A 27,981-nucleotide genomic window follows, 5' to 3' on the forward strand; every position below is an offset into this window, starting at 1 on the left:
CTACTGCATCTGGAGATTTGTTACCAAGTCAGAAGGTGGGAAGATGCTAATGAAGGTGGTTTTGCTTGGGATTTGTTTGTAATGGGAAAAGCATTAACTGAATTTCTATTGCTTTTATATGAGTTCCCAGCTTTGCAGTTCATCCCTGAGTGCGATCCTTTCACTTGTATATTTTATTTATGGGACATCATAATCACCAATTCATGGGAGTTAAAAAGAAAGTCAGCAAGTTATTGAAGATTCTAACACCTTATCTGAAGCATCTGACATTGGCCAGCCAGAGAAAGGACACCACTATACAGACCACTTATATGATCTGACATGGCAATTCCTATGTTCCTACCATGATGAATATGGCCACAACGCTACGTTTCCAGGACGTCCAATGCCAGTGTAGCCTGGAATGACACTCACTTCCTGTGAAAGTGATATTTACTTGAACCCTGTTCACTACTGAACATGTGGCTAAATGATTATTATGGCGGACATACAAACTAAAGGCATTTGAAGAACGTGAAGGAACGAAAGGCTGATTTAGGCTGGTACAAGGAGGGAGAACCTGGAGTAATGAGAAGAAACAGAGATAAGAAATTTAGGCTAGATATCAGGAAAAACACATGGAGCAGGGATCGGCAACCTCTGGCACGTGGCTCGCCAGGGTAAGCACCCTGACGGGCCGGGCCAGTGGGAGCCGCAGTCCACCGAACCTGCCGATGCGGCAGATAAACAAACTGGCCCAGACCACCAGAGTGCTTACTCAGGTGAGCCGTGTGCCAGAGGTTGCCGACCCCTGATCTGAAGGGTGAATTTTATTAGAAGCCATGTCTACCCTACGAGCCAGGGGTGTGATTTCCAGCTCACTTACACATTCATGCTAGCTCTCATTTGAGCTAGTGTAACACCAAAGAACCCTGGTCGTCAGCAGGTGGGATCGAACCTGGGACCTCTGAAGCTAAACATATAAGCCTCTAATGCATGAGCTAAAAGCCAAATGCCTTAGCTAAGGCTGTAGAAGACTCATTAATCGCTAAGTGGTCTAGGTGCCACTAGAGGGAGACATGGGTTATACTAGCATGCTAAAAATAGCAGGGAAGACAGTAGCTGGGAGGCGGCAGAAGCACAAGCTTGCTGCCCCAAGTACAAACCTACCTAAACTCAGTGGGCCCATACTTGGGGTGGCTAGCCCAGGCTGCTGCTGCCGCCTGTGCTACCCAGTTACACTATTATTTTTAGTGCACTAGCTCAGATGTCAGCTAGCCCAAGTGTGTCTACATAAGCGGGAACCATAGCCCTAGTGCGCAGTGTAGATGTAGCCAGAGAACGGAAAATTCTCCCACAGGAAGTGGTGGAAGCTTTATTGCTGGAGGTATTTAAACTCCAGTAGAAAACGTTACCTAATGTAGAGAAGAAATATTCACTGGCCTGGGGAGCAGGGAGTAGATAAACTTAGTAGACCTTCTCCACCTCCAAGATCAATAAGTCCATTAAAATACAGCAAGATGACAAGACAATATAAGAATTTACCTAATTTGAGGAGCTTTAGGCTCAGAGGCAATACAGTCAAGCCCATGCAGAAAAACTGGCAGCAAAACTTACCTTAACCTGTTAAAAACAAAAATACAATGAGAGAAAATGAAAACATACTGTGCAATAAGATCTAACACTGCTGTAAGTTAAAGTTACCAAAAGCATCCACTAATTTTGGATACCCAATTTAAGACACATAAGTATCTCATCCTGGGCATCAAATACATAAGCAATTAACAGTCATCATCATATTTTCAAAAGTTTTCCTTATTAAGACTTAGCTCATATATAGTGCTTTCCTTCCATAGCTTCCAGATGCATGCCCTCATCCTTCAACAAAAAATCCAGAATAAAAAGCACCATAAAAAACAGTAGAAAGGGAGCTGAGAGTTGTGTGTTAAATGTGTCAGCTGTTCCATAACTGCTTTCATGATCTGGCCTTTCCCCGATGTCAGTAATTCATTGTAGCAAACAGAAATGACTGCAGGTTTGCATGGCACAGTGTGAAAAATTGAGTCTAGAATTAGCAACTTTCCATAATACCTTGTAACTGATGTAAGAGGGGAAAGTACATCATCTGAGGGCAATCAATTATGTGCAATGAGATTTTTTAACAGCTCCTTTTACCTTGCTGTGGTAGTTGTCTTTTTTTGTACTCATTTGAAATTCTCCAGCTGAGAGTTTATTTTTGGATTAGTAATGTGTGCCCAATACAATCTCTGGGTTCACTTACAGTCATTGAAAAAAAAATCACCAATTAAGAACAAAATGGACCAAGTTCACAAAAGGAACTCCTTCTCAAGCAACAGGCAGTTTCCTGAGGGAAAGCTTGAACAGATAGTGCTTGCAGCATGCTGGGAAGGTCAAAAGATCTATGGGGCCAAGTAAATTCTAGAGTCAAAGACCTTCCTCTTCCCTACTGAGGATACCCATTTTTCAGCCTCCCCTTCCCAAATTCAGATCCAGGAACTGGAAGCAAGAGTCTCTCATTTGAGTCTCAGCTACCAGAAGTGTTGCATAAGGAGGCAGGTGGTTGCTAAGATAGCCAGGACCAAAATCATATATGGCTTTACAGAGCAAAACCACCACTTTGGATGACACCAGGAATAAATTGGTAGCCAGTGAAGTTCATGGAGCACAGGTATGGTTTGCTCTGCATTTGAAACACCACTAAGCCAGCGGGCCAACACTTCTACACCAGCTGAAATTTCTGGGTGGTCTTGTAGGGTAACTCCATGTCGACCATGCTGCTGTAATCCAATCTGGAGGTCATGAAGGATCTAGCTTACTTTATCCACATTAGCTAATTAAGCCTACTTTATTTCTGCCATTTAGCTCCAGATCACCTTCAGTTTGTGATTGGGAAAAAACAGAGACAGGTTAAGTGAATTACTGAAGATCAGAGTCCTAGGCTAAGCTTGGAATAAAAACAAGAGACTGGCACTAACAATTAGTTTAAACTGCCTCCACAAGTTACCTGGGGCTTGGGGTGCGTGTGCATGCGCATGTTTGCTTACAGAACCTGTTCCGGGTCTATTTCTTGTCTCTTTACAAAAGTGTGTGGATGGCGATAGCTATTTATCAAATCTTAAATCAATATCTTGGTAATCTCCTAGCAGCTTCCTCCTGTCTGGCTTCCCAATTCCCAAATCATTTCCCTCCAGTCTACCCAAAACATTCAGCAGATCAAATCATCAGCTTCACCTACTGCTCAGATCTTACTCCCCTCTTCAAATCTCTCTCACTCTCTGCCTCAAGTTCTAGCTCTCCATTCTCACATCTCTGCACAAGAGTACACAAGTGGTGCACAAGGATTTACAAGGATCCCCTGGGTTTGATGTCTCCATCGTAGTGTGCCAAAGGGTGGCATGCAAGGTCTCTACAAGCAGTCATTAATCTACTGGTTGTCCTAATCATTAGGAGAGAAGTGTATGGATGATATTTACAGAGTTAAGTATCTAGATTTAAAACTACGTTCTTAAGATATGTAAGTTAAGACTGATCACCTGAAGGTGATAAACAGACTCTGTTCCGGCAGGGGGTAGACAACACTTATCTCCCTGGCTGATCATTGTGTCTTACAATGTACATACATTTGCCTAGGAAACTAACAGCTAATCAAGACTGACTTTGACAAGAGTTCATAAAATCTACAGGAAGGAATACACAGTCATAAACAGGACATCCTCCCTACTAAGATTACAGAATTAGCCTGGCATATGAGAAGAATGCAGCGGGACACCCACTATCCTTCACCTAGAGGACAAGCTGTCTGTGAGCTTGGGAGGCTCACAGCCAGGCTTCTGATTGAATACAGGTAGAAGACTTTGGGTGGGCTCAACTTCATTAGATAGGACAGTGTCTTGTTAGTTAAGCATTAAGATCTAGAAAGAGCATTGTGATTTTATTTTACATGTATTCGATTGCTTCCAATCCTTTTATCTAGCTGCTATTATTTGAATCTTTGTTCTTTGTTAAATAAACTTAGATTTGCTTATAGTGAAAACACTTACAGGTGCTGAGAGTTAAGCAGAGCGGTGAAACTGGTAAGATGAGATGCACTGTTCCTTTGTGAATAACAGATCTGGGAATTCTGCGAGTGTCCAGTAGATCAGAGGCTGGACTAGGGGACCAGATGTCCCGATTTTATAGGGACAGTCCCGATTTTTGGGGCTTTGTCTTATATAGGTGCCTATTACCCCTCACCCTCTGTCCTTATTTTTCGTACTTGCTGTCTGGTCAGCCTAGGCTAGACGCTCCAGAGGGATGCTTGGAGCGTGCCTGTCACTAACCTGCAAAGGGACAGCATGGCCTGCGTAGGCTGAGAGGGGACTGTTTGTGTTGCCCATGGCAGTGAGAGTGCTGACATCTAGTAGGTACCAACAAGGCTTCCTCACAAGAAGGGCAGATGGTAGCAAGGTTCCTCACAGCCCGGGGTACCACTAGGAAGCATCACAAACCCTGCCTACATCTCTCTTCTCATTTCTGCCTATTCCACCTTTTGTTCTTTGTTCCACCTGAGCGTCTCACCTCCCTGATCCCAGTGACCTGCTCATTCCTCTCACCATCGTTATTTTTTCTGCGTTGTCTTTCACATGTGGAACTTCTTCCCACCCTGCTATGCAAAGCAATAATTCTCTCTTCACCCATTTACAGCTCATGTTTATTGCAAAGTCCACCACGGACAACTCACCTCAGAGTCACTATCACCCATTTATCCAAAATACCACTACAGTTGCCTTGGGTGATCATAGCTACTTAGATTGGAACCCAAGTTTAGCAACAACCTCAGTTCCTTGGGAACCACACACACAGTGCAATAAGGACGCTCTCAGGAAAGTGTTCGTTCATGGAGTTATGACACAGAGTTAATGAGAGGGAACATGGGAGTGGAATGAAGACTGGTAGTCTGGTATGAAGCCGTGGGTGAACAAACCTAAAGTTTTCTTCAGTATCCCAAGTTCCTGTTTTAGAGAACAGAAACTCTCCTCAGTATATACCTGGTACACAGTGAAGAGACCCTCTCTCATTTGTTGCCTGGGTTTCCCCACACTGTAGTGCTGAGAGCAGCATTGTAGCTGCAAGAGAGGAAGAAGAAACGAGGAGTCCTGGGAAAAGGATCATGCTGCTTAGTTAATTGTTTTTGTTTTTTTTTTAAGCAGGCATTCGTTACCTGAATTTCTTATACTGGAGCTGTTCAGTTTGGAATCTTTGATGACCAAGTGTTTGATCCAAAGTGTGGGAGCTGTGATTTCTGAAAGACAATGAAGAACACTTAACAAAACCATGTTCGTTCCACTGGGGGGGGGGGGAGGCATGATGGAGGTGGAGGTGTCCTGACTGGTCCATCCTAGTTCTTGGGTTTTGACATGTCCTCCAGGGTTCCTTTGTGCATTTTGTGTAGCGTGAGCCTTTAATTATCTCCCACCACAAGCACACACCACCTCTATCTCTTTCCATATATTACATCTCTGTTTCCTGCTTTCTCTAGCCCACAGTATCCTGCCTCATACCCTTCAGCCCTGACTCAGAAGAGGTACGGACTATGTTGTATGGTACTGCATGTCACGTTTTCCACTAAGAGTTGCATGAAATTCAGTAAAATACTTTAAAATCAGGAATGTAAACATTACCCTAGACCCCAGAGAGCAGCTGATCACCCACTTCCAATTGTCAATTCCCTTTTAAAAAAATCAAAAGCAAACAGATAAATGCAGAGCACTGCTGGGAACACTTAAAAGAAAGCAGGTTAAAGAAACAGATCTAGTTAAAGGACTTGTATCTGATGCACTAAACCAAAACACACACAGATATCGACTTTCAGAAAGTGCTTAGAAATCCTTGGATTAAACATGTTATACTGTTCGAGTTCAAAACACAGCAAACCCTGCCTTACGCAACCCCTCAAGGGACAATAAAAACTGGTTGCTTAACAGAGAGATATTCAAATAGAGGTTGAACGGGGTACTTGATACCCTAAGTAGTCTCTAAAAGGGACTTTTTAAAACTAACAAAAGCATCCTCTATTGAAAACTGGAATATTTTTTAATTTAGTAGGGCCCGATTTATTTATTTAATATAAAAAAATGTTACAAGGGTTTTTCTGTTTGCCTATTGACATTTATATAGCTCTGTTCAACAAGGAAGAAGCTGACTGACTAAAAAAGATAAATAAATAATCAAATGCACAAAGTAAACAAACTGAAAGGTTAGGAGGAGAAACTTTTCTCTCTCTCTCTCAGCTACAGCAATCATAGGAGCGTTTGCTTGTGAAAGGAGCATCGAGCAATTTAGTCATCTGTCCCAAACCCTTTCACACCAATCCAGGGTCTCGTAATGGAGCTGCTGAACTGCAACCCAGAGTCAGAAGCTATACCTCCCTGACCTGTTTGCTATTTGAGTGTCACAGAGATAGCACGTGTGTGTATGGGTATGGGGGGGGTGGGGTGGGGAGCATCAGGCCTGGTCTAAACTGAGTTTATCTCAAATTTAGCAGCATTGAATTTAATTAACCCTGCACCCACCCACACCACGAAGCCCTGTACTTCGATATAAAGGGTTCTTAAAATCAATTTCTGTACTCCTCCCCGACGAGGTGAGTAGCGCTGAAATTGACATTGACATTTCGAATGAGGGTTAGCGTGACCGCAATTCAACGGTATTGTCCTCCGGGTGCTATCCCACAGTGCACCATTGTGACCACTCTGGACAGCAGTCTGAACATGGATGTACTGGCCAGGTAGACAGGAAAAGCCCCGCAAACTTTTGAATTGTATTTCCTGTTTGCCCAGCATGGAGCGCTGATCAGCACAGGTGACCATGCAGTCCCAGAATCAAAAAAGAGCTCCAGCATGGACTGTACGGGAGATACTGAATCTGTTCTATCAGAACTCCTTTCCAAAAGACGAAATGCCAAAACATTTGAAAAAAAATCTCCAAGGCCATGATGGACAGAGGCCACAACAGGGACTCAACACAGTGTTGAGTGAAACTTAAGGAGCTGTGACAAGTGTACCAGAAAGCCAAAGAATCAAATGGATGCTCACGGACGGAGGAGAGACTGACGACTGTAGCTATCTCACAGTTCCCTCACTCTCTGAAAACCCTCTGAATTCTGGGCTGAGCTCCCAAAGCCTGAAGGGTCAAAAACATTGTCGCGGGTGGTTCAGGGTATATGTCATCAGCCCTCCCCCCCCCCATGACAGCAAAGGGGAAAAAATAGTTTCTTGCCTTTTTTCAATGTCTACTGGATGCTGCCGGCAGACGCGGTGCTGCAGCGTTACACAGCAGCATCCCTTTGCCTTGCTTTGCGGACGGCAGACGGTACAGTAGGACTGGTATCCGTCATCGTCATCCCATGGGTGCTCCTGGCTGGCCTTGGTGAGGTCGGCTGAGGGTGCCTGGGCAAAAATGGGAATGACTCCAGGTCATTCTCTTCTTTAAGTTTTGTCTAATGGAGATTCAGTCCTGCCTGGAATATCATGTCAGCTGGAGGCTTCTGCCTCAGGCTGCTCTCCCAGTCAGCAGCACTCCTTGCTACCAGGGCTCACAATCAGATACTTAGACCTCTACATTTTGCTGCAAATACAAAAATTAAAATGCTGTTTAGAACTGACCCCCAATATACATATCCTGGGACATTTTGTATTTTACCAGTGTCAACCAAAGGCCCACACACACATGGAGATTCAGTCCTGCCTGTGCTTCTATCCTAGTGCTTATCACAGATTCTCATTTTCAGCTATAGGCTGACCAAGTGCAGAATGGTGATTCACTCTACTTCGCTGTAAGCCAACCGCCCTCCCCTCCCCCCTTTGATCTCTGCTTGCAGAGGCAATAAAGTTAGTGTTGTTTCTTATTCATACATTCTTTATTACTTCATCATACAAATGGGGGGATAACTGCCACGGTAGCCCAGGAAGGGTGGGGGAGGAGGGAAAGCAATGAGTGGGGTTGTTGCAGGGGCACCCCCTAGACTGGCATGCAGCTCATCATTTCTGCAGGATGTCTGGGGCTCTGACCTGGAGCGGCCGTTTGCCTCTCTGGTTCTTTAATAGGCTTGCCTGATATTCTAGGCAGGACTGTCTCTCCATTAGACAAAACTTAAAGAAGAGAATGACCTGGAGAATCATTCCCATTTTTGTCCAGGTACCCCCAACTGACCTTACCGAGGCTGCCCAGGAGCACCTATGACAGCAGCAGATGGTACAGTATGACTGGTAACCGTCTTTGCTAACTTGCAAAGGCAAGGGGATACTGCTGTGTAGCGCTGCAGAACTGTGTCTGTCAGTAGCATCCAGTAGACATACAGTGACAGTGAAAAAAAGGTTGAACAGGCTCCATGGTTGCTGTGCTATGGCGTCTGCCCGGGCAATCCAGGGAAAAGGGCACAAAATGATTGTCTGCTATTGCTTTCATGAAGGGAAGACTGACGACATTTACCCATAACCACCTGTGACAAATTTTTGGCCCCATCATGCATTGGGATCTCAACCCAGAATTCCAGTGGGTGGGGGAGACTGCAGGAACTATGGGATAGCTACCACAGTGCAATGCTCCGGAAGTTGACACTTGCCTCGGTACATGGACGCACACCGCTGAATTAATCTGCTTAGTGTAGCCGCGTGCACTCGACTTTATACAATGTTTCCAAAAATCGATTTCTGTAAAATCGGAATAATACCATAGTGTAGGCATAGCCTCAGATTTAAGGGCAAAGTTCAAGGAGTGGTCTACTCCCACAACTGGTGCCTGCTTTTCAAAAAAGCTATGCTCTCATTCAGACACCTATATAAATAGCAGACTTCCTAACCAGCCTAGCACACATTGGGTTATAACCACGTTTGAAAAATCTGGTCTCAGACAACATAACCCAAGAGCTACCATCTAAAGCTGACCTCTCCTTTTTCCCTAACAAAGATAACTGATGCCATTTAAGGAACTTCTTTCAAACAAGAATTTTTTCCCCTTTCAAGGATATGTGGAAATACGTTAGTCGAAAAAAAGTTTATTGAAAAAGTAATTTAACTTCAGGGTTTTGCTGCCAGGTTTTGCTTTTTGTATCTAGCTAAAGAAGAAATTGTTTTCAAACACACATTTCAGGGGAAAACCAGCGCATTTAAAACTCTAAACATCAAGTCAGTTTTCATTTTAACAATCTGACATCCCCAAACCCTATGTGATGGTCAAAGCAGTTTTCCTTTTTGCTCGTCACATGAGTAATAAAGATTCTCACGGCAACATTAACCCCTTTTCCTTCCAGTCCTGCAACCACAATGCCTTCAAATTAAGCTCCAGTGACACTTTTGCAGCCCCAGTGCCTCCATGGCAACAGCACAGGTGTAACCAATTGTTTACTAAAATCCCATTACTGGGCCAGAGTTGTTTACCAATTCTGTACCCACAGGGTGAGATTTTCAAAAAAAGAGCCTAAAGGAGTTAAGCATACAAATCCTACTGAAATTCAATGGGATTTGTACATTTAACTCTCACCTTTGAGACCCCCAGCCATAATGGATAACAGAACAATGCTTTGGCCTTCTCTGTCGTCTCCCATTAAAGGGTCTCAAACCATGAAGAGATCATCACAACCCCCCAGAGCAGTAGGAAGTTTACTTGTCCCTATTTCAGAAGTGAGAAAACTGACAGAGAGAAAGCAATAAAGTGATGTATTCAAGGTCACACAGTGTGTCAGTGTTAGAACTTGGATAGCTCCCAGTCTCATGCTGCCTCTCCTCCTTTGGGTCAAAAGGAATGCTGCCCAAGTTAACAGAAGGCCTAAAATCTGACCTTTCCTGTTACGACATGCGTGATGCAAGAGGAAAGAAATGTTTGCATGATGTATTGCAAGATTCACAGTTACACACACAAAACAAAGCGGGTGTATGGTCCTTCATTACGCTGTACAAGCTAGCTATGGTCCATTTCCCCCTTGGTCTCACCTACAATCTCAGTGCAGAATGATGGGTCCTTTGAATGAGCAAAGATTGGGGACTTTAAAATGTCTTGCACAGAAGAGAGGCACACAAGAGCTTTTAGGCTCTACATGTCCTCTGGGTCGCCAGGGTAGGACTGTCTCTGCAGTGTACTCTCTAGTGCTTTGTCTGAATGACCCGACTTTCACCATTCCCTAAGAAGCTTCTGACAGGGCTTTCACAGACTAATCTAGTGCACTGTTTGGTAATTTTTCCTGTAGTTAAATCCACATTTTCTTAGTGCATTCCCTCCACTGTGCATTCACAACCACTATCTTGGGGTAAACTGAAAGCCCAGCAGCATGCTGTTATTACAAACAGCAATTTAATACAATACCAGATGGCTGCTAGAAGGAACAGGGTTTTTTTATGTAAACAGGAGACTGACAACTAGGGTTTTGTTTCCTCTGTCTATTTATATGGGAATACAATATTTTGGCTTAGGTATCTTATTTGTTTTTTAAAGCGGATACAAATTTTTTTGTATAAAAGCTAGGTCCATGCAAATGGAAATGATGGAACTGCAGTCACTTGCTATTAAATATGCTTATTTTAGCCCTCCAAACCCCCCAAAACCAAAACCCATCATAACCACCTATTCATGTCAGGTGAAGGGAGAAGCTACCGGTGGCACCATCTGGTCCTGCCAAATCCCTTCTATTTTTGGTTTCAACTCCATCTTTGTATCAGAGGGGTAGCCATGTTAGTCTGGATCTGTAAAAAGCAGCAAAAAGAGTCCTGTGGCACCTTATAGACTAACAGGAGCATAAGCTGTTGTGGGTGAATACCCACTGCGTCTGACAAAGTGGGTATTCATCCACAAAAGCTTATGCTCCAATATGTCTGTTAGTCTAGAAGGTGCCACAGGACTTTGTCGCTTTTCACAACGCCATCTTAAAATCTTAGGTTCAGCACTAAAATCTGCAGCTCTCCCCTGGCCAGGACATCTGAAGGGGTTCATAGCAGAGGTTCATTTTTTGGCTCACATCTAATTATAACTGATCACAGCAGTGTTGCTTTAATTTAAGGATTCCCATGAACTGAGGCACAACAATTCCTGAGTCTGCACATCTGAAAGAGGAAACTGCCTTGGTGGACCATGGATCAGGTGGGCCCAGGACGCTGACTTCATTTACCACTTCTCTTCAGTGATGCATTTTCCATTAAGTAAATGAAGAAATCTCCCAACATTTTTCTCCAAGTCAACATTCACAGACTGTAGTTTAGCCTTTTCCTCCCTTTGAGGGAAGCTGCTGTGTTTCAGCAGAAGTTATGAAACTCCTTGTACCAATACCACAGTGGGGAGGAAGGATGGAATATATGAAACTGTCATTTCTGATTCAGGGAGCATTTTTTAGCCATGACATCTTCCTCTCGGAGGTTATCCAAAGGATTCGTCCAACTGGTGTTATTGTTGGATACCAGGGAAGAAGGGAGGATGGGAAAGGATTTGGAAAAATACCTCATGTCCCAAGGGTACTCTGAACTGGAGACAACTTAAGATTCAGGGCATTACTGCGTTGCAGGTTAAAGCCAGGGTTTGAACAACAAAGGCGAGAGAGAGAAAAAAATGTATTTAAAAGAGAGGCTCTTACCTTCACCATCAAAAATAGGCTGGGTCTCCATGGTAGGCGTGGGCTTCGAACCATCATCTGAATTGAGGGTTAAAAAGAACCGAAAAGAAACTACCATTATTGAGGTAAATACTATCTACTCTCCAGTACTGTTGAATGATTGGGATTTGTACATGGCCCGGCCAAGTCCAAGAGAGAGAAGAAAGATAGACAGAAAGACAGAAAGTCAAGACATAATAAATTTTCAGAGTTTACTTGGACAGTAGTGGTATGTCACAGTACACATGCAATGATCACTACCTTTAGGTTTAAGATTGTTATGTGCGGGAAATTCACTGACATGAACCATGGGTGTCTTCCCCTTCTCCCTGATGCACTGATTAGAGGTCATCTTTTAGGATCAGGTGGAGTTATCCCCCACAGCTGATATCCTGTGACACCAGGGAGCTGGGAATTAATGGACCAAAGTCCTTCTAATTATCTTCTTTGTTTAAAGAACGTCTTCTGAAACTTACCAACGTGGAGCCTGGCATCACCATTCATTGAAGTGCTGTTAAAAATGGTCTGTCAATAGGAAAACTTATTTCTTACAGTGGTAACGTCAAGCTGCCCTCTAGCTCTGACATGATTATGAGAGATGGGAAGAAAAACTTTTCTTAGATTAGCTTTCCCCGATATATTATGTTTCGGTGCCTTCTGGCAACAAGCGTGGAATCTTTCTCTCTTAAAAGTGTACACCAAACAAAGTCAAATCCACAAGAAAAAACAAAAATCACAGGGCCGCAGAAGCAAAAGATTATATGCCGGTTTTACATTATGCAGACAGCCACTGATTGTTAAATTTGTGCTCGGGTCTGGTTCCGCCCTCTGAAAGTTACAGGGTGTTTGAATTTGTTGTCCCTTTCTATGTCCATCTCTATATGGCCTTAAAATATAGTATGTGTGGTCACAGTAGAAGTAACTGAAAGGGAAAACACTGAGTTACACTGAAAATAATTGGGAGAGTCAATTCAACTCCTCAGTTCAGTCTTGCTGTACAGTGTGGTGGTGCTGTATAAAGTGAGGGTGAGGGGAAAACCTGGATATTTCTTGCATGTTATGCTTTTAGAGAACTTACAACATGCCTTTGTTGCATGACCTTACATCAGACACATTATGGGAAAGGGAGAGAGCTCAACAGTTACAAAGCCCCTAACAAAATATTTGAGGCTGGGGCGGGGGCAGAATCGATGGAAAACAAGACTATTCAGGCAACATTCTCATGACAAAGAGGTTTTTTTTTAAATTGACTTGAGCTTAAATACCTTTTAATCAGAGCATTGATTATTTATTTCTAGGTACATTAATCAGAAAGGGAACCCAAACTGAAAAAGTACGGTTCAAATTTCATTTCACCTGTGCAATTCCATGAAAGTAAAAGAGATGGGAGACAGCAATAGAGGACCTCTATACATTTGCCCCCTTGATTCACGCATTGTCTGTATGTTCAGCAAGTGTAGTTAGAATACATGTGAACACACAGAACGCATACAATTTTTACCATATAAATGTATAAAACAGTGCTATATCCGTGGGCCAAATTCTCAGCTGAAATGGCCAGTGCTGCAGGAGTAAGTAAAGAGACTAGTAACTGCTAGTATTTAGCAGCTCACGGGATCTGGGCTGGGCAAGGCTCCCATTTAATGATGGTTTTGCCTGAATAAAAACCAAGTAAAAGCTGAGTAGGTAAAAAGAATTAGGGTTTAGCCCAATAAATTTAATATTTATGCACTGGCTGCATCTTTTAGTCATTCTTTGTATTTTAAAGAGTTTGCATCAGTGATCAGGCCAAAGAGAAGGCAGCAGGATTCCACCCAATCTCCTCCCATGATCCACAGGTCTGCCCGCATGCCAACAATAGCTGGATGTTTCTACTAAAATGACAAGAAGTTAAATAGTTAATGTTGACACTTCCATCATTAGGCTTCAGAGTTAGCATGTCCTTATGATAAAATGGAGTCAGTGTATTCCTCCTTTACAGCTGTCATTCCACGCTGGCTGTTCACAGGTGCAGGTAAACAGCATACCAATGAGGCACACCCTAAATGTCTTCTTTACACCTAGAAGGGCTAGAAATGTGTTTTCACTTTTAACAAAGGAAGCTAACTGGGTAGACACCAATAGAGTGCTACTAGGGTGTCTTGCTGAGTAACAGCCAAGTTCAACCTCTATTTTGCATAGCCATTTATATTAAGTAAACATACAAATGCATTTTATTTCCCTGTAGACCAATCATTTCCTTATTCTAAGAGCAGGGGATTTCTCACACCAGCTCAGACCATTGATCCAGCCAGCCCAGTACCCTATATTCTGACAGTGATCAATATATTAGGCTTCAGAGAAAAGTGGAAACACCCATAATGGATCTAGTCCTGTTCTAATAGCTTACATGAACATAAGAATGGCCGTACTGTGTCAGACCAAAGGTCTGTCCAGCCCAGTATCCTGTCTACTGACAGTGGCCAATGCCAGGCGCCCCAGAGGGAGTGAACCTAACAGGTAATGATCAAGTGATCTCTCTCCGGCCATCCATCTCCACCTTCTGACAGAGTCTAGGAACACCATTCTTTACTAATCCTGGCTAATAGCCATTAATGGACTTAACTTCCATGAATTTATCCAGTTCTCTTTTAAACGCTATTATAGTCCTAACCTTCTCAGGTAAGGAGTTCCACAAGTTGATTGTGCGCTGCGTGAAGAACTTCCTTTTATTTGTTTTAAACCTGCTGCCTATTAATTTCATTTGGTGATCCCTAGTTCTTGTATTATTTACTTATTCCCATAACTTTTCCTTATCTACTTTCTCCACATCACTCATGATTTTATATACTTCTATCATATCCCCTCTTAGTCTCCTCTTTTCCAAGCTGAAAAGTCCTAGCCTCTTTAATCTCTCCTCATATGGGACCCATCCCAAACTCCAATCATTTTAGTTGCCCTTTTCTGAAACTTTTCTAATGCCAGTATATCTTTTTTGAGATGAGGAGACCACATCTGTACGCAGTATTCAAGAAGTGGGCGTACCATTGATTTATATAAGGGCAATAATACATTTACCCTCTTAATCTCTGTTCCCTTTTTAATGATTCCTAACATCGTTTGCTTTTTTGACCACCTCTGCACACTGCGCGGACATCTTCAGAGATCTATCCACGAAATGAAACATTACCTTACATATTTAGTTTCCGTTTTCTTGACAGAAATATCAAAAAGTTTTGGAAAAGTTGAAATTTTCTCAACATTCAATTGTGCAGAAATTGCATTTTGCCAAAAAGCCTTAATGGAAAATTCCTGACCAGCTCTATACACAAATAAACAATGGGTGAAATCCTGATCTATTGAAGTCAAATTGGAAATTTTGCCTTTGGCTTCAGTGGGGTCAGGCTTTAACCTAATATGAATAAAAATGTCAATGAACTTTCAAGGAATAGATTTTGCTTTCAATTTAAGTTTAAAATTTCCATATAGTGTCAGAAACACATACACACACACACACACACACACACACACACACACACACACACACACACACACACACACACACACACACAGGCGAGGAAATAAAATAAGAAAATGAAAGGGAAATAGACCGGTTACTGATCAAGATGAGGGAAGTGAAAGAAGTTCACAGACAGCAACAATGATGAAAAGTAAAACGAAGCGTTCTTAGTAGAAGTGATCATAGTTTTGGTTTACAGATTTTTCCAACCAAAAATCCCCCCTTTATGGGGATGTGGAAATTTTAATGGAAAACTTTTCTTTTGAAGTTTTTCAGTGTTTCCAACAAAAACCTCAAAACATTTTGTGGAAAAACACAAACTGAGGAACTTTTATTTTTTTGTCAAAATAGAAAAATTCCAGTTCATTCCTCACTACCACCATTTTTACCCCTGTGAAAAATTTTGAACTTAGTTTTACAACCACCTCCTAGTTTTAATATTTAATATTTAATATTACTTCGTAACAAAGATAAGAAAATTTTTAAGTATACAGGAAAAAAGCTTTCCTAGTGTAACTCTTTTGACTTCATAGGAATTAGAGGACAATTTGGCCCTTGATTTTATCTTGATGTTATCCCTTAAAAATGAGGCTGTCTAATGAAAGGTAAGTTAACCTTCATTCTTTGTCATAACACGGTGCTGGGCTTCAACATGACTCATGAAACCACAGCAACTACTTTAAAAAAAATTATAGTTCTTAGGTGATATTCTGCCACTCCACTGAAGCAGTTAACAACATATCAACAGTTTAGCTGGCTCTTAAGGATTTAGAAGTCAACACGACATACAGCAGTCTGAAAAAGTTATATAATTAGGAAAGGACTGGGCACAATGAACTGCCAGTATGGTTATCTCTTTTAGAATATTACCAGGAATGCTTATCCACTGAGTAACTTGAGAATTGCTTTTCAAGTTTAAAAACAGTGACTCAAATCAACAAGGGGGGGAGGGGCTAGAAAAAGATCTGAGCCATAAATTTTATATTCAGATCTAGATCTGAACTTTGGTGAAGTTCAGCATGATTTAATCAGGGAGGTTGTTTTAGGCTTATCTCAAGAACAAACAAAAAACAAAACATTTTTGGTAAATATTGACTCTTTCTCAAGAACTGAGGCCTTCCTTTTAGCGTTAGCCAGAAATAGTCATTTAATTATCAGTTTGGTTTGATTTTCAGGATAATGCACCAATTGAAAATAAACCTCAAAACACAGCCTATAAACGGTATGTTTTTATTTTATATAAATATAAAAATAGATAAAAATATAATAAAATATTCTATATAGAAATATAAACATATAAAAATCTATAAATATAAAATTAAATTAAAAGATCTTCCTAAAAACTAAGTATCTTAATATGACAAATAAAACCTCACACACTTTCCCCCATTTAACTGCCAAAGCTGAATTTGCAATTATTAAATTCATCATGGTAGCACCAAAAATTATGCTTTCCAGACACAAGAGAACACAGTACCTGTCCTGTTTAAGAAACATGATTCCTCCTCACATTTACTTAAAAATAAATAAAAATACAGCAGAGGTGAACTCACTTAAAAATAAAAAACCAGGGAGACATAATATTTTGGTTTGGTTTGGTTAGGGGTCATGTAATAGTCACAAGACAAGAAATACATTTTATTTTACAAAGTACACACTAGTGTTGCTGCTGCCAGCTGCATGTCTATTTCTCGGACCAGAGGATTTTTTCAACAACTCAGTGTTCCCAACAAGTTTTAGTGAAACTTGTTCTGTGTCTCACAATGCTTTCAACTTGGAGCAGAACAGCAGCTATGATAGTGTCTATTCTCCTTTGACTTTTCTTTTCACTCAAGCCATTGCTCGTCAAACTGAACTCTCGTTCCACTGGGCTGTTTGTTCCTGGTAAAAACACTGAGAAAATTCTAATTGGCATAGCAATAAGTTATAAACAAACATTTTGTAGTCATTAAAAAAAATAGCGTTCTGATAAAATGAAAAACCAGGGCATTTCAGATTTCCCAGAAGTTCCTAGAATACAATATCATAGGGGGAAAAGAAGGATATGTAGTTCCTTTAAAATGCCAAGAAAATGTTTCATCATTATTAATTACAATCTATTGCCTCCTGCAAGGAACTAAAAAACCCTATAGCTTTAAGAAAGCTGTGCAAGTGTAGCAGCTGCCCATACAGAATATGAGCAGAGAAATAGGTGAATCATGTACCCTAGCACCACTAGATGGCAATGTTTCCAGATCACGATTGATGTGCACCTACAGAATCATCAAGAGGACTTTGCTCTTAGCTGCAGTTTCCCAAAACTCGGGGCAAAGAAAGAGCATCTCTGTCCTATCCTCACATCCATAGCAGCCCAGCATGGATGATGGGATCATATATTTCATTTCTCATGGTGTTCTTTGGATGGTTAGAAAAAAGTATTACCTACCTTTCATAACTGTTATTTGAGAGGCTTTGCTCATGTCCATTCCATTCTAGGCGTGTGTGTGCCCATGTGCGTGGTCCATGTGGATTCAAGGACCGCCTCTATAAACTATTTGTTGCACTGGTATAAGGATCGATTTCTTTTTGTTTAGTAACAGTCCCAGGTCACGACAAGTGGAACGCACCAGATTGAGACTGCTCTGCCCTTGATCCCATGACCTGCCCTGGCTGAGCCAATTGTTGAGATAAGGATAGACCTGGACTCACTGCTACCAGGGTTATACATTTTGTAAATACATGCAGGGCCAAGGAGAGGCCAAAGGGGAGCACTGTGAATTGGAAGGGACGCTGGCCCACCATAAAAAGGGAGGAAACATCTGCGTCCTTGGAAGATGAAAATATGAAAAAAGGTGTCTTTGAAGTCAAGAGTGGTATACCAGTCTCCCAGATCCAGGGAGGGGATGGAAGAGGCCTCACATCCATCTGCTCTGCAAAGAGCCTAGTCCCATCAAAGAGGAGATCCTGGATTGAGGACTGCAACTCCTCGGATTGGCCTGCGGTCTGAAGCCAGGAACTGTGTCTCATGACCACTGCTGAGGCAACCACCCTGGTCGCTGAACCAGCAGCGTCCCATGCCATTTGGAGGGAACACCAAGCCGCTATAGTACCATCCTCAACAAGGGCCCCAAATTCTTGAGCCACATCATGGGCCATCGAATCCTTGAATTTATGGAGGAAAGAGTCCTGTAAGTTGAAGTGATATCTCCCCAAAAGAGCCTGGTGGTTCACAGCCCTGAACTGAAGACTAGCCATAGAATAAATTTGCTTTCTGAAAAGGTTAGTTTCTTGGCCTCCTTATTATTGGGGGTGGAACGAAATTGCCCTTGCTTGTCTCTCTCATTGGCCGCAGAAATCACCAATGAACCTGGGGGTAGGTGGGTATACAAGTATTCAAACCCCTTGGCTCAGACAAAATACTTGTTTTCAACCTCTTGGAGGTGGGTGGGATTGAGGACAGGGTTTGCCAGAGGGCTTTGGCAATCTTTAGGATCCCTTTGTGCACCAGAATCACAACATGGGCAGGGGTTTATGAGGAAAGCACATTAAACAAGGTGTCTGATTGCTCCGCCATCTCCTCCACCTCTAGGTCTAAGTTAGTGGCCACTCTTTGGAGCAGGGCTTGGCGCTCCTTAAAATTGTCTGGTGGGTTAGCATGAGAGGGCCCCACCACAGCCTCATCTGGAGAGGATGAGGAGACTGGACCACCAGGGGAGGGCCCGGGGGGCAAAATCCCCTCTGGGGGAAGGTGGTAGGTCTCTGAGTGGGCACCTGCCCTTCCACCACAGCATCCGATTGCACTTCACACACCAAGCTCGGTGCCGCCAAATGCTTGTCTGAAGCGACGATCGACGATTGGTGCGAAGGGGGCATTAGCATAACCAGCATACCCCAGGCATTCCAATAGGACCATTGTGCTGGCCACTGGCCCTGCTGCCAGGACAGCATCACAGAGGTGGATGCAGCCTCAAGAGCCCAGTTGCCACGGTGCTGTCTCAGTGAGGGGCTGAACTCCCTCTCCATGCTGGAAGAATCCTCCTCCGATGACCACAGGGACTAAATGTCACCGTGGGGGGAACAGTGCCTTGAATAGTGGGATCTGCTCTGGGAGTAGGGTGAGCAGCACTGTGTTGAGGAATGTTCCTGTGGTGTAGGTGACTGATCGATGTCATGGAGAGGATCAGCAGGAGAATGATTGATGAAGACCTTATAGTGACCAGCGCCTTCCTCTGGGTGAGTCTCGATGAAAGGGTGGAGACCAGGAGCACGGAGCCAGTAATCTGAATTGGCAAACCAGTGACCTGGGCTGATGCAGAGACCAGGGGCACGGCAACAAAGAGCTCTGCCTCGGCTCCAGAGACCAGCAGTGTTTACTCACCTTGTGGGAGACTTTCATGGCTGGCTTGCCCTCACAAGGAGCCTTTGCTGGTTCCATCATAGCACGCAGTGCCAGCTGCGCTGGAAGAGCCCTTTGCTCTCTGGTCGTCGGGAGGGGCTTGGAAGATGTTGACTCCACCATGAGTATGGGTCCCCTTCCGCCCCTTAAGGTGTGTGGCGGATCCCTTGCAGGGGCAGGAGGTCCCCTAGGGGATGTATCCCCATGTGGCTCCAGGGGGGTGAGCAGCCCGAACAGGGTACTTTACCTGATGTCCCTTGGTCCTTCTTACTCAGTGCCGAGTCCCACTTTCAACTTCTTCTTGGGCACCAGCGAAGGGAAACTGTGCCGGGTAGAGCCTGGTGCCAGGGGTGCACTGAGCAACAAGGCCAAGTACTAGAAGTCAAGTCCAGCTGGGACGGCTCTGAGGCTGAGCAGAGAGCTGCCTCCATGAGGAGGGCCCTCAAACAGATGTCATGCTCTTGTGTGTCCTGGGATGAAAGTTCTTACAGTGCTACACTTCTTTTACATGAGATTACAGTCAGTGCAGGGCTTAAAACCCAGAAAAGTCCCCACTGGGACCGTAATTGACTAACTACAGTGTTTAACAGCTACTTACTAACTAACTACAGTAAACAAAACTATTTACAGCTCTAACACACGAAGTGAAGGAGGAAACTGCTGATCACTTGCAAGGCAAGGGACAGAGATGCTCCAACCAACCACCATGTGCAATAAGAGGGGTGCAGAGCCAGTGGCGCAGAGTCAGGGCACAGAGCCAATGGCGCCTGATATACTCACATGTGAGCACAGCACTCCAGAGGGCGCCATAACTGACCCTATGGATACCACGAAGAAAAAATAAATCTCTGACAACGGTGCACATGGACATGCACACACCTAGAATGGAATCGACATGAGCAAGCACTCAAAGAAGAAACAGACATGGCTAATAGGACAGAGAAGACAGTGTGGTGTGCAATCCTGAAACCATATTTCTTCATCACAAGTCCCCCTTTCTCTGTTGCACACTTGCATCACCTGTTGGGAGGAGGGAGAGAAAAATAAATCTCTGCAAGCAGAGCTGGAAAATCTAACCATTGGAAGGTATGACACTGATAGATGCAAATACTTCTCTCCTCCTGCCATCTTCTCAGGACACTGGCTATGAGCCAGAAGGCCACCTAGCTTCCACTATCATGGGACTCTCCGGAGGACAGAAGACAATTATTCCTTCATTTTAGTGTAGCAATGGTGTGGCTAAGTACCCAGATGACTGTTTGCCTGCACTGACTAGAAGGGCAAAGACTCTTCATGGGGAGAATTTCCCCTGTAGTTACCCTTACTGTCAACCTCCCTACGGAGCATTCTGCATGCATCCACACACAGAACTCACACTGAATATGCAGGGCAGAGCCACACTTCAAATAATAGGCCTTATCCACAATGTAGGCAAAATAATTTTGCTCTAACAAAGCAATCTTTATTCTCCAAGCCAATCACTAGCTGCTTGCTAAGTATATGTTTATGTCAGGAGTAAAATGAGTTGCCATTATCAAGGAAAGAGGCACAGATATTGGATGTTAATATTAATAAACAATCTTGCCAGAGGCATAGACCATATGGGGAGAAGTTGGGGAAGGAGGAGACAACGGCTAAAGCTGGTCTAGCACACTGCATTGCCTGCCTAGTAGAGATGTCCCTTGCGCCAAAGTGAGATGTATGCATTTGTGGTGCATGCAGACAAGACAAATAAATGAACCTGCCATTTCTTCAGTGTGATCTGAAAAAACCAAAACTATTTGCATTGCCATCAAGCAGCACTAGAATCTGTATTCTGTCTTAAGGCAACCTCCAGTAATTCCCCAACCTGAGCCATTCTTTTCAGGTGACAAATCTGAGGAACTGACTCACACTGAGGTGTCATTAGAGGTGGTTTTGGAACAAAATTGATTAAACAGTAAGAAGTCACCATGACCAGATGGTATTCACCCAAGAGTTCTGAAGGAACTCAAATGTGAAACTGCAGAACTACTAACTGTGGTATGTAACCTATCATTTAAATCAACTTCTGTACCAAATGACTGGAGGGTAGCTAATGTGATGCTAATTTTTAAAAAAGGCTCCAGAGGTGACCCTGGCAGTTACAGGTCGGTAAACCTGACTTCAGTACTAGGCAAACTGGTTGAAACTATAGTAAAGAACAGAATTATCGAACACATAGATGAACATGATTTCTTGGGGAAAGAGTCAACATGGATTTTGTAAAGGGAAATCATGCCTCAATCTACTAGAATTCTTTGAGGTGGTCAACAGGCATACTGACAAGGGTGATGCAGTAGACATAGCATATTTAAATTTTCAGAAAGTTTTTGATAAGGTCCCCCACTAAAGACTCTTAAGAAAAGTAAGCTGTCATGGGATAAGAGGAAAGGTCCTCTCCTGGATCAGTAACTAGTTAAAAAGACAGGAAATTATCAGTTTTCAGAATGGAGAGAAGTAAATAGTGGTGTCCTCCAGGGGGTCTGTACTGGGACCAGTACTGGTTACCATATTCATAAAAGATCTGGGAAAAGGAGTAAACAGTGAAGTAGCAAAATTTGCAGGTGATACAGAACTCAAGATAGTTAAAGAAAACTCTGAAGAGTTACAAAGGGATCTCACAAAACTGGGTGACCAGGCTACAAAATGGCAGATTAAATTCAATATTGATAAATGCAAAGTAATGCACATTAGAAAAAACATAATCCCAACTATATATTGATGGGGGCTAAATTAGCTGTTACCACTCAAGAAAAATCTTGGAGTCATGTGGATAGTTCTCTGAAAACATCCATTCAACGTGCAGCAGCAATCAAAAAAGCCAGCAGAATGTGGGGAATCGTTTGGAAAGGGATAGATAATACAGAAAATATCATATTGCCTCTGTATAAATTCAAGGTATGCCCACATCTTGAATACTGGCTGCAGATCTTGTCGCCCCACCTCAAAAAAAGATAACTGGAATTGGAAAAAGTATAGAAAAGGACAACAAAAGTTAGGAATATAGAACAGCTTCCATATGAGAAGAGAATAGAAAGACGGACTTTTCATTTTGGAAAAGAGACAGCTAAGGGGGGGGAATATGATAGAGGCCTATAAAATCATGACCAAGGCTACATTTTAGTCATGGGTATTTTTAGCAAAAGTCATGGACAGGTCATGGGCAGTAAACAAAAATTCACGGCCCATGACCTGTCCATGACTTATAGTATATACCCCTGACTAAATCCGTGGGGGTAGTACGAGGAGCACCGCAGGTGCTGGGGGGAGCAGTGCATGGTCTAGGACCCCGGCTAGTGGCGGGGGGGTTGGTGGGGCTGACAGGCTCCCTTCCCAGCTCCTTGTGGGTCCCTGGAAGTGGCAACATGTCCCTCCCTCAGCTCCTAGTTTTGCTTGCTGCCCCTGCCCCAAGTGCCAGCTCTGCAGCTCCCATTGGCCAAGAACCACAGCCAATGGAAGCTGTGGGGGCGGTGCCTGCAGGGGGAGGCAGCACGCAAAGCTAGGAGCTGAGGGAGGGACATGTTGCCACTTCCAGGGAGATCCCCCTCACCTCCTCCTGCTCCCCAACCCACAACCCTGGGTCCCCACCCATACCCAAACCTCTGCTGCTGCTGTGGGAGGGGGGTGGCCCGAGACTGCCCCTGCAGCAGCCGGTGCAGCTGGCCCAGGTGCTGCCTAAATTGCTCAGGTGGCCCCAAGCCAACCGCATCGGCCACTGAAGTAGTCATGGAGGTCCCAGAAAAATCACAGAATCTGTGACCTCCGTGACCAACTTGCAGCCTCAATCATGATTGGTGTGGAGAAAGTAAATAACACTTCCTTATTTATTCCTTCTCATAAACAAGAATTAGGGGTCATCAAACAAAATTAATAAGCAGCAGGTTTAAAAACAAACAAAAGGAAGTATTTCTCCACACAATGCACAGTCAATCTGTGGAACTCTTTGTCAGAGGATGTTATTAAGGCCAAGACTATAACAGGGTTCAAAAAAGAACTAGGTAAGTTCCTGGAGGACAGATCCATCAATGGCAATTGGTTAAGATGGGAAGGGATGCAAAACCATACTCTGAAGTGTCCCTAGCCTCTGTTTGCAGATAATGGGAATGGGCAACACTTGATGATTACCTGTTCTGTTCATTCCCTCTGAAGCATCTGGCATTGGCCACAGCTGGAAGACAGGATACTAGGTTAGACGGACCATTGATCTGACACAGTATGGCCGTTCTTATGTCTAACCCAATGAAGAACCTCTCCTTTGGAATTCCTGGGAGATTAATATTGCTCATTTCTGCTCTTTTTTAAAGGGTACAACAAAGAATGGATTTTTAAAGCATGCTACCATCCAGGTGTCATGTGTGTAACCGTGTGTAGACAGCTTGAAGTGTGGAGAGCCCAAGGGCTTGTAGACTTCATTCAACCTGTTGGCATTCAGAGATTCAAACTAACTGGGTAGCTGTGCCCAAGGAAGATACTTTTTTTTTTTTTTGGAAGCAGATAGCATTTGCCTGGCTATGTTCCACAATGGGTGGACATCAGAGGCTGGAGTAGAATTGCATGTGTACTTTCTAGGTGAGCCTAGGGATATGATCCCTGAGGGTGAGCAGAATGAGGCCAGACTCAACACCTTCCATATGATCTCTATTTACATGTATATCCAATTTGCATTCGCTGTTCAACACCACATTGCAAATTAAGTAAGCTGGGCCTCATTTCAGCCACTCAGTGTTCTACATCTGTCTAGCAAACAGTTTTTTAAAAATCTAGGCAAGTCCATATAAACATCTTTGTTGAAAGAACACTAAAAATGCAAAGTGAACCACTAAATGATAAAGTTAACATTATCCATGCAACCTTAGCTCTGCCCTTTTCGGTGTACATATTACCATAAAGCTGGGATTCTCAATTTTTTTCAACAGCATGGATGACATCACAGATTGCCCTGTGAGTTAACTTAATACAGGAGAACCATAGTTTTATTATGTCCTGAATTTTGAATAATTTATTTTGCAAGCTTACATTTTTTCTTTTAAGCATAGTTTTACTGAGCTTCTGGACTTCTATTAAAAATTCTAAATTACAGATTCTATAAATTTACCATATGCTAAAAGAAATCACCAGATCGCATTAGAACATTGCTTTATGCACAAGATGCATATTTCAAGGTCACAGCAATAGAGCTTCGCCTCATTCAATATGCATCTCCACACCGGAGGAAACAGATTTTTACAAGTTCTTAGTAGGATCTAAAATTCCATGCAACTGTTATACACAGATGCACGTTGCCAAAAACAATAGTGAAAAATTAGTGCTGATGCAGAAAGAAGAAATGTTTAAACCCTTATAACTTGGCCAGATCAAGACAGCTTTTCCATCAGGCAACCAAAACTGAAAAGCACAGCCTGATCTCTACCAGCTTTCTATACCTCTCCCCACCATGAGCCACTGAGCTTCTACAGCTATTAAGGAAAACAGCTTAAAAAACACAAACACAAACAAGTATAATTTTCCCCTACACTGTCTTTATTCTCAGAAACATTTCCCCCCCTTATCCTTAGTAATAAACAACACCACACCCTTGCACAGAGACCAGATCTGGAAAATTTTAACTTTATAAAACGTTTGCCTTTTGGGCTAACATGAAAAGGCTCTTTAGAACAGACATGCTTAGGGAGTTTCTGCTATAGGGGCTGCTGTGCACTCCAGCAATAACAGATCTGTGTGCTTCCTAAATTAACCGTACCTCTTGTTGTACAAATGCTCATGGCATTTACTGCAATGATATGTTCTGAGAATCAACCAAGTAGAAAGAGCAGAATCCACTGGGCCTTCTGGAAGGCATTCACTTTTCCCTTTCATGCTCCCTCCCCTTTTCACATCTCCTTGCAGGTGCGCCAATGTGGAAAAAAAACAAAAAAAAACACCCTCAGGCCCTGAGGACTTTGTGGTCCAATACAGTCAGCGCATTTGTGACAGCACAATTCTTTGCCCTGAGAGAAAGCCTGTCCCACGCACAGTCCATTGGAAGTTGCTTCGACCCCTGATGACACGATTCAAAGCCTCTTCTGTTTGGCTTTTTGATTCCTGATTGACACATTCACTGCCAGGCGGAGATAAATGCTGCTTGGAGGACAATGTTGATCCGCTCCGACTATTCTAGTGAAGGACTTTCAGAATAATAAACAAAAAACATTGGTGTGCTTATGTGTCTGAATAGAACTTGAGATAGACAGAGAGGGACTGGAGTGCTTTAAAGAGGCTGGCAAGTCGATTGAAGAGTTAATTGTCTGGGTGTACAATGAGTTTATTCTGACTGCAAACAAAGAGCTCTCTCTTCCTGGTCCTGGTCCTTCAAAAGCAATGTGTCAAAAGGGCCCGAAGCAGCACTCTCTGTATTAATGGCATCACTCTGGTCTCTGGGATTCGGTGACTTTAAAAAAAGAAAAAAGTCCTGAATCCTGACATTCAGATGGTATCTCTCTAAAATCCAAAATCCTCATTTACTGGCCAAGTTCTCAAACTTCAACAGTCATTAGCCAAAACAAACCTATCTATATTCCCACCAGCCTCTTTGTAGCCATCAATTACAAGAGCTCTCTTTTGAAAAATAAAGACCTATCAAGCTATTATCCAGTAAAGTTGGTTTTGTAGGTAACTTCTCCTAAATTTGATACTATTATAGATCTTGATTATGCATTTTCACTAGAGGTGGGTTCAGACAAAAACCCTGAATCTGAATAGCTCAAACTTTTGGATACATTCAGATTCCAAATCCTCTGGATCTGAAATTCAGAGCTGGCACAATAATAGGTCAAACCAAAACCAGGTGCTAACCTCCTCCAGCTGTGGGAAAGTATAGATCCAGATTTGAACTCCGCAAGTCAAACCTATCTCTGTGGTAAGTACCACTTAAATACCTGGTTTCACTTGCATGAGCTGCGCAAAGTCAGCAGAAAAGCCCTTCCTGATACTGTTGCATGAAAGGCAAGACAACCAAACCAACCATCGTATCGTGTAGTTTCGGTAACAACTCTTCTGGAACTTTTTTTTGGTGTGGGGAAAACAGGAAGGGGGCTTTATACTAGTAATGAGTGAAATTCAAAAGGTTCTCAGGGTCAGTCAGAAAAGCAAAAGCACTCTTAAGGTGCCACAGGATTCTTTGCTGTTTTTACAGATCCAGACTAACACGGCTACCCCTCTGATACTTCTCATGACTAATTTCTCATTACCAGAGTTGCCACAAGTAAGGTCCAGCATCGGGATTAAGAGGGGATCTCTGACATGAGAAGCACTCCACCACATGAAAAAGTTGGAGAACTATTAAGTTCCTCAGCCCTCTGTAAAGACAATCCTCCAGTGACAGGAGGATTTAAGGAGGATGTGAACAATATTTAAAAGGATGGAGAGACTGGATGGTTTAGGGGATTGGGTAAAGATAAAAGGACAATGGTTTTACAAAATTCATTACCATCTGATGGTTGTTTGGTGGTCCAAGTCATGGATCTCAACCCAGTTTCTGGTGGACAGCTGCCCATAGCACAATTGCCAGATCTCAAAAGCCAAGGACTGAACGGGCCATGGAGACAACTCCGCTCCCCATCTCAGGTTTGAAGCACACCGACAGCAGAATCTGGTAAAAACCTTCATCACAGCCATCTATGCTTCTCTCCAGTCACTGTCAATCCAGCACCTTTTTCCAGGACTAAATTTCATTAGAGAGGATTAAGATGAGTGGAGACGGAACCAATAAAACAGGGGGAAAGAAGTAGTGAAAAAGCCAGCAGAAATAATAAAATAAATCATGTGCAAAACAAATGGACCAAGTCCTATTTATTTAAAAGGGCTGCCCAGAGTACAGGTCAGTGCAGATTTTGACCCATTGACAAAGAGGAATATGAGCCACTTTCCGCTAGAAAATAAGTGCTCATCCTGCCCTCAAGTAAAGGGGGGGTGAGGGGGAAGAGTTCTGCTCCAGAAAACTCTTTTAAACTCTAGATTTTGGAGCGGGGAGAGAAGCAGCACAGGCAGAACTGTGATGCTGTCAGTGCCAGGTAAGTCATATACTTGCTAGCAACAGGAATCACAGAATACACTTTTTATTAGAGTTGTCATTCTTCCCAGAACAGGAACACCTCCAGAGTGCTAGCATTATTTAAACTGAAGTGAGTGATGAGGTTTAGAAATTGGCACAAGCCAGTGTTCTCTCTCAGTACACAGTGCAATGACAAGTTCTAAAAATAGACTGGAGATGGGAAGAAGAGGAGAGAGACTCACTTTTTATCGCTTCCCACATGGCTGGAGAGAACATTTTATCTGATTCTGTAAGTATTGCTAATATGATAATAAAACTGAGAACTGCAGGTCTCTCTTCAAATCAAAACATATGAATTTAGAATGATAACCCCAACTCTGGTTTTGCTGCAGGTGGACTAGAAGAACTTTTATATGGGGTGAAAAACAAAACCAAAACCTGCA

The 27,981-nt window shown here is 43.0% G+C and overlaps 1 protein-coding gene across 5 annotated transcripts in view; it reads right to left on the reverse strand.

The window, feature by feature from the left end:
• The window catches only part of SMOC1 (SPARC related modular calcium binding 1), a 193,685-nt gene that overhangs the window by 48,603 nt on the left and 117,101 nt on the right, over positions 1-27,981 (reverse strand). Inside the window, exons 6-7 of one of the 5 annotated variants that reach the window (XM_030559687.1) lie at positions 11,597-11,653; positions 5,201-5,281 (exon numbers count right to left, since the gene is read on the reverse strand). The exons of 1 other annotated variant lie outside the window; for it this stretch is intronic. In XM_030559687.1, coding sequence (XP_030415547.1) covers positions 5,201-5,281; positions 11,597-11,653 — 138 coding nt within the window. Of the gene's footprint in view, positions 1-5,200; positions 5,282-11,596; positions 11,687-27,981 lie in introns of all 5 variants that reach the window. 3 more of the 5 variants (XM_030559686.1, XM_030559689.1, XM_030559688.1) reach the window with 3 other exon arrangements.

This window comes from Gopherus evgoodei, chromosome 4 (assembly GCF_007399415.2).
Source record: "Gopherus evgoodei ecotype Sinaloan lineage chromosome 4, rGopEvg1_v1.p, whole genome shotgun sequence".
NCBI lineage: Eukaryota > Metazoa > Chordata > Testudines > Testudinidae > Gopherus > Gopherus evgoodei.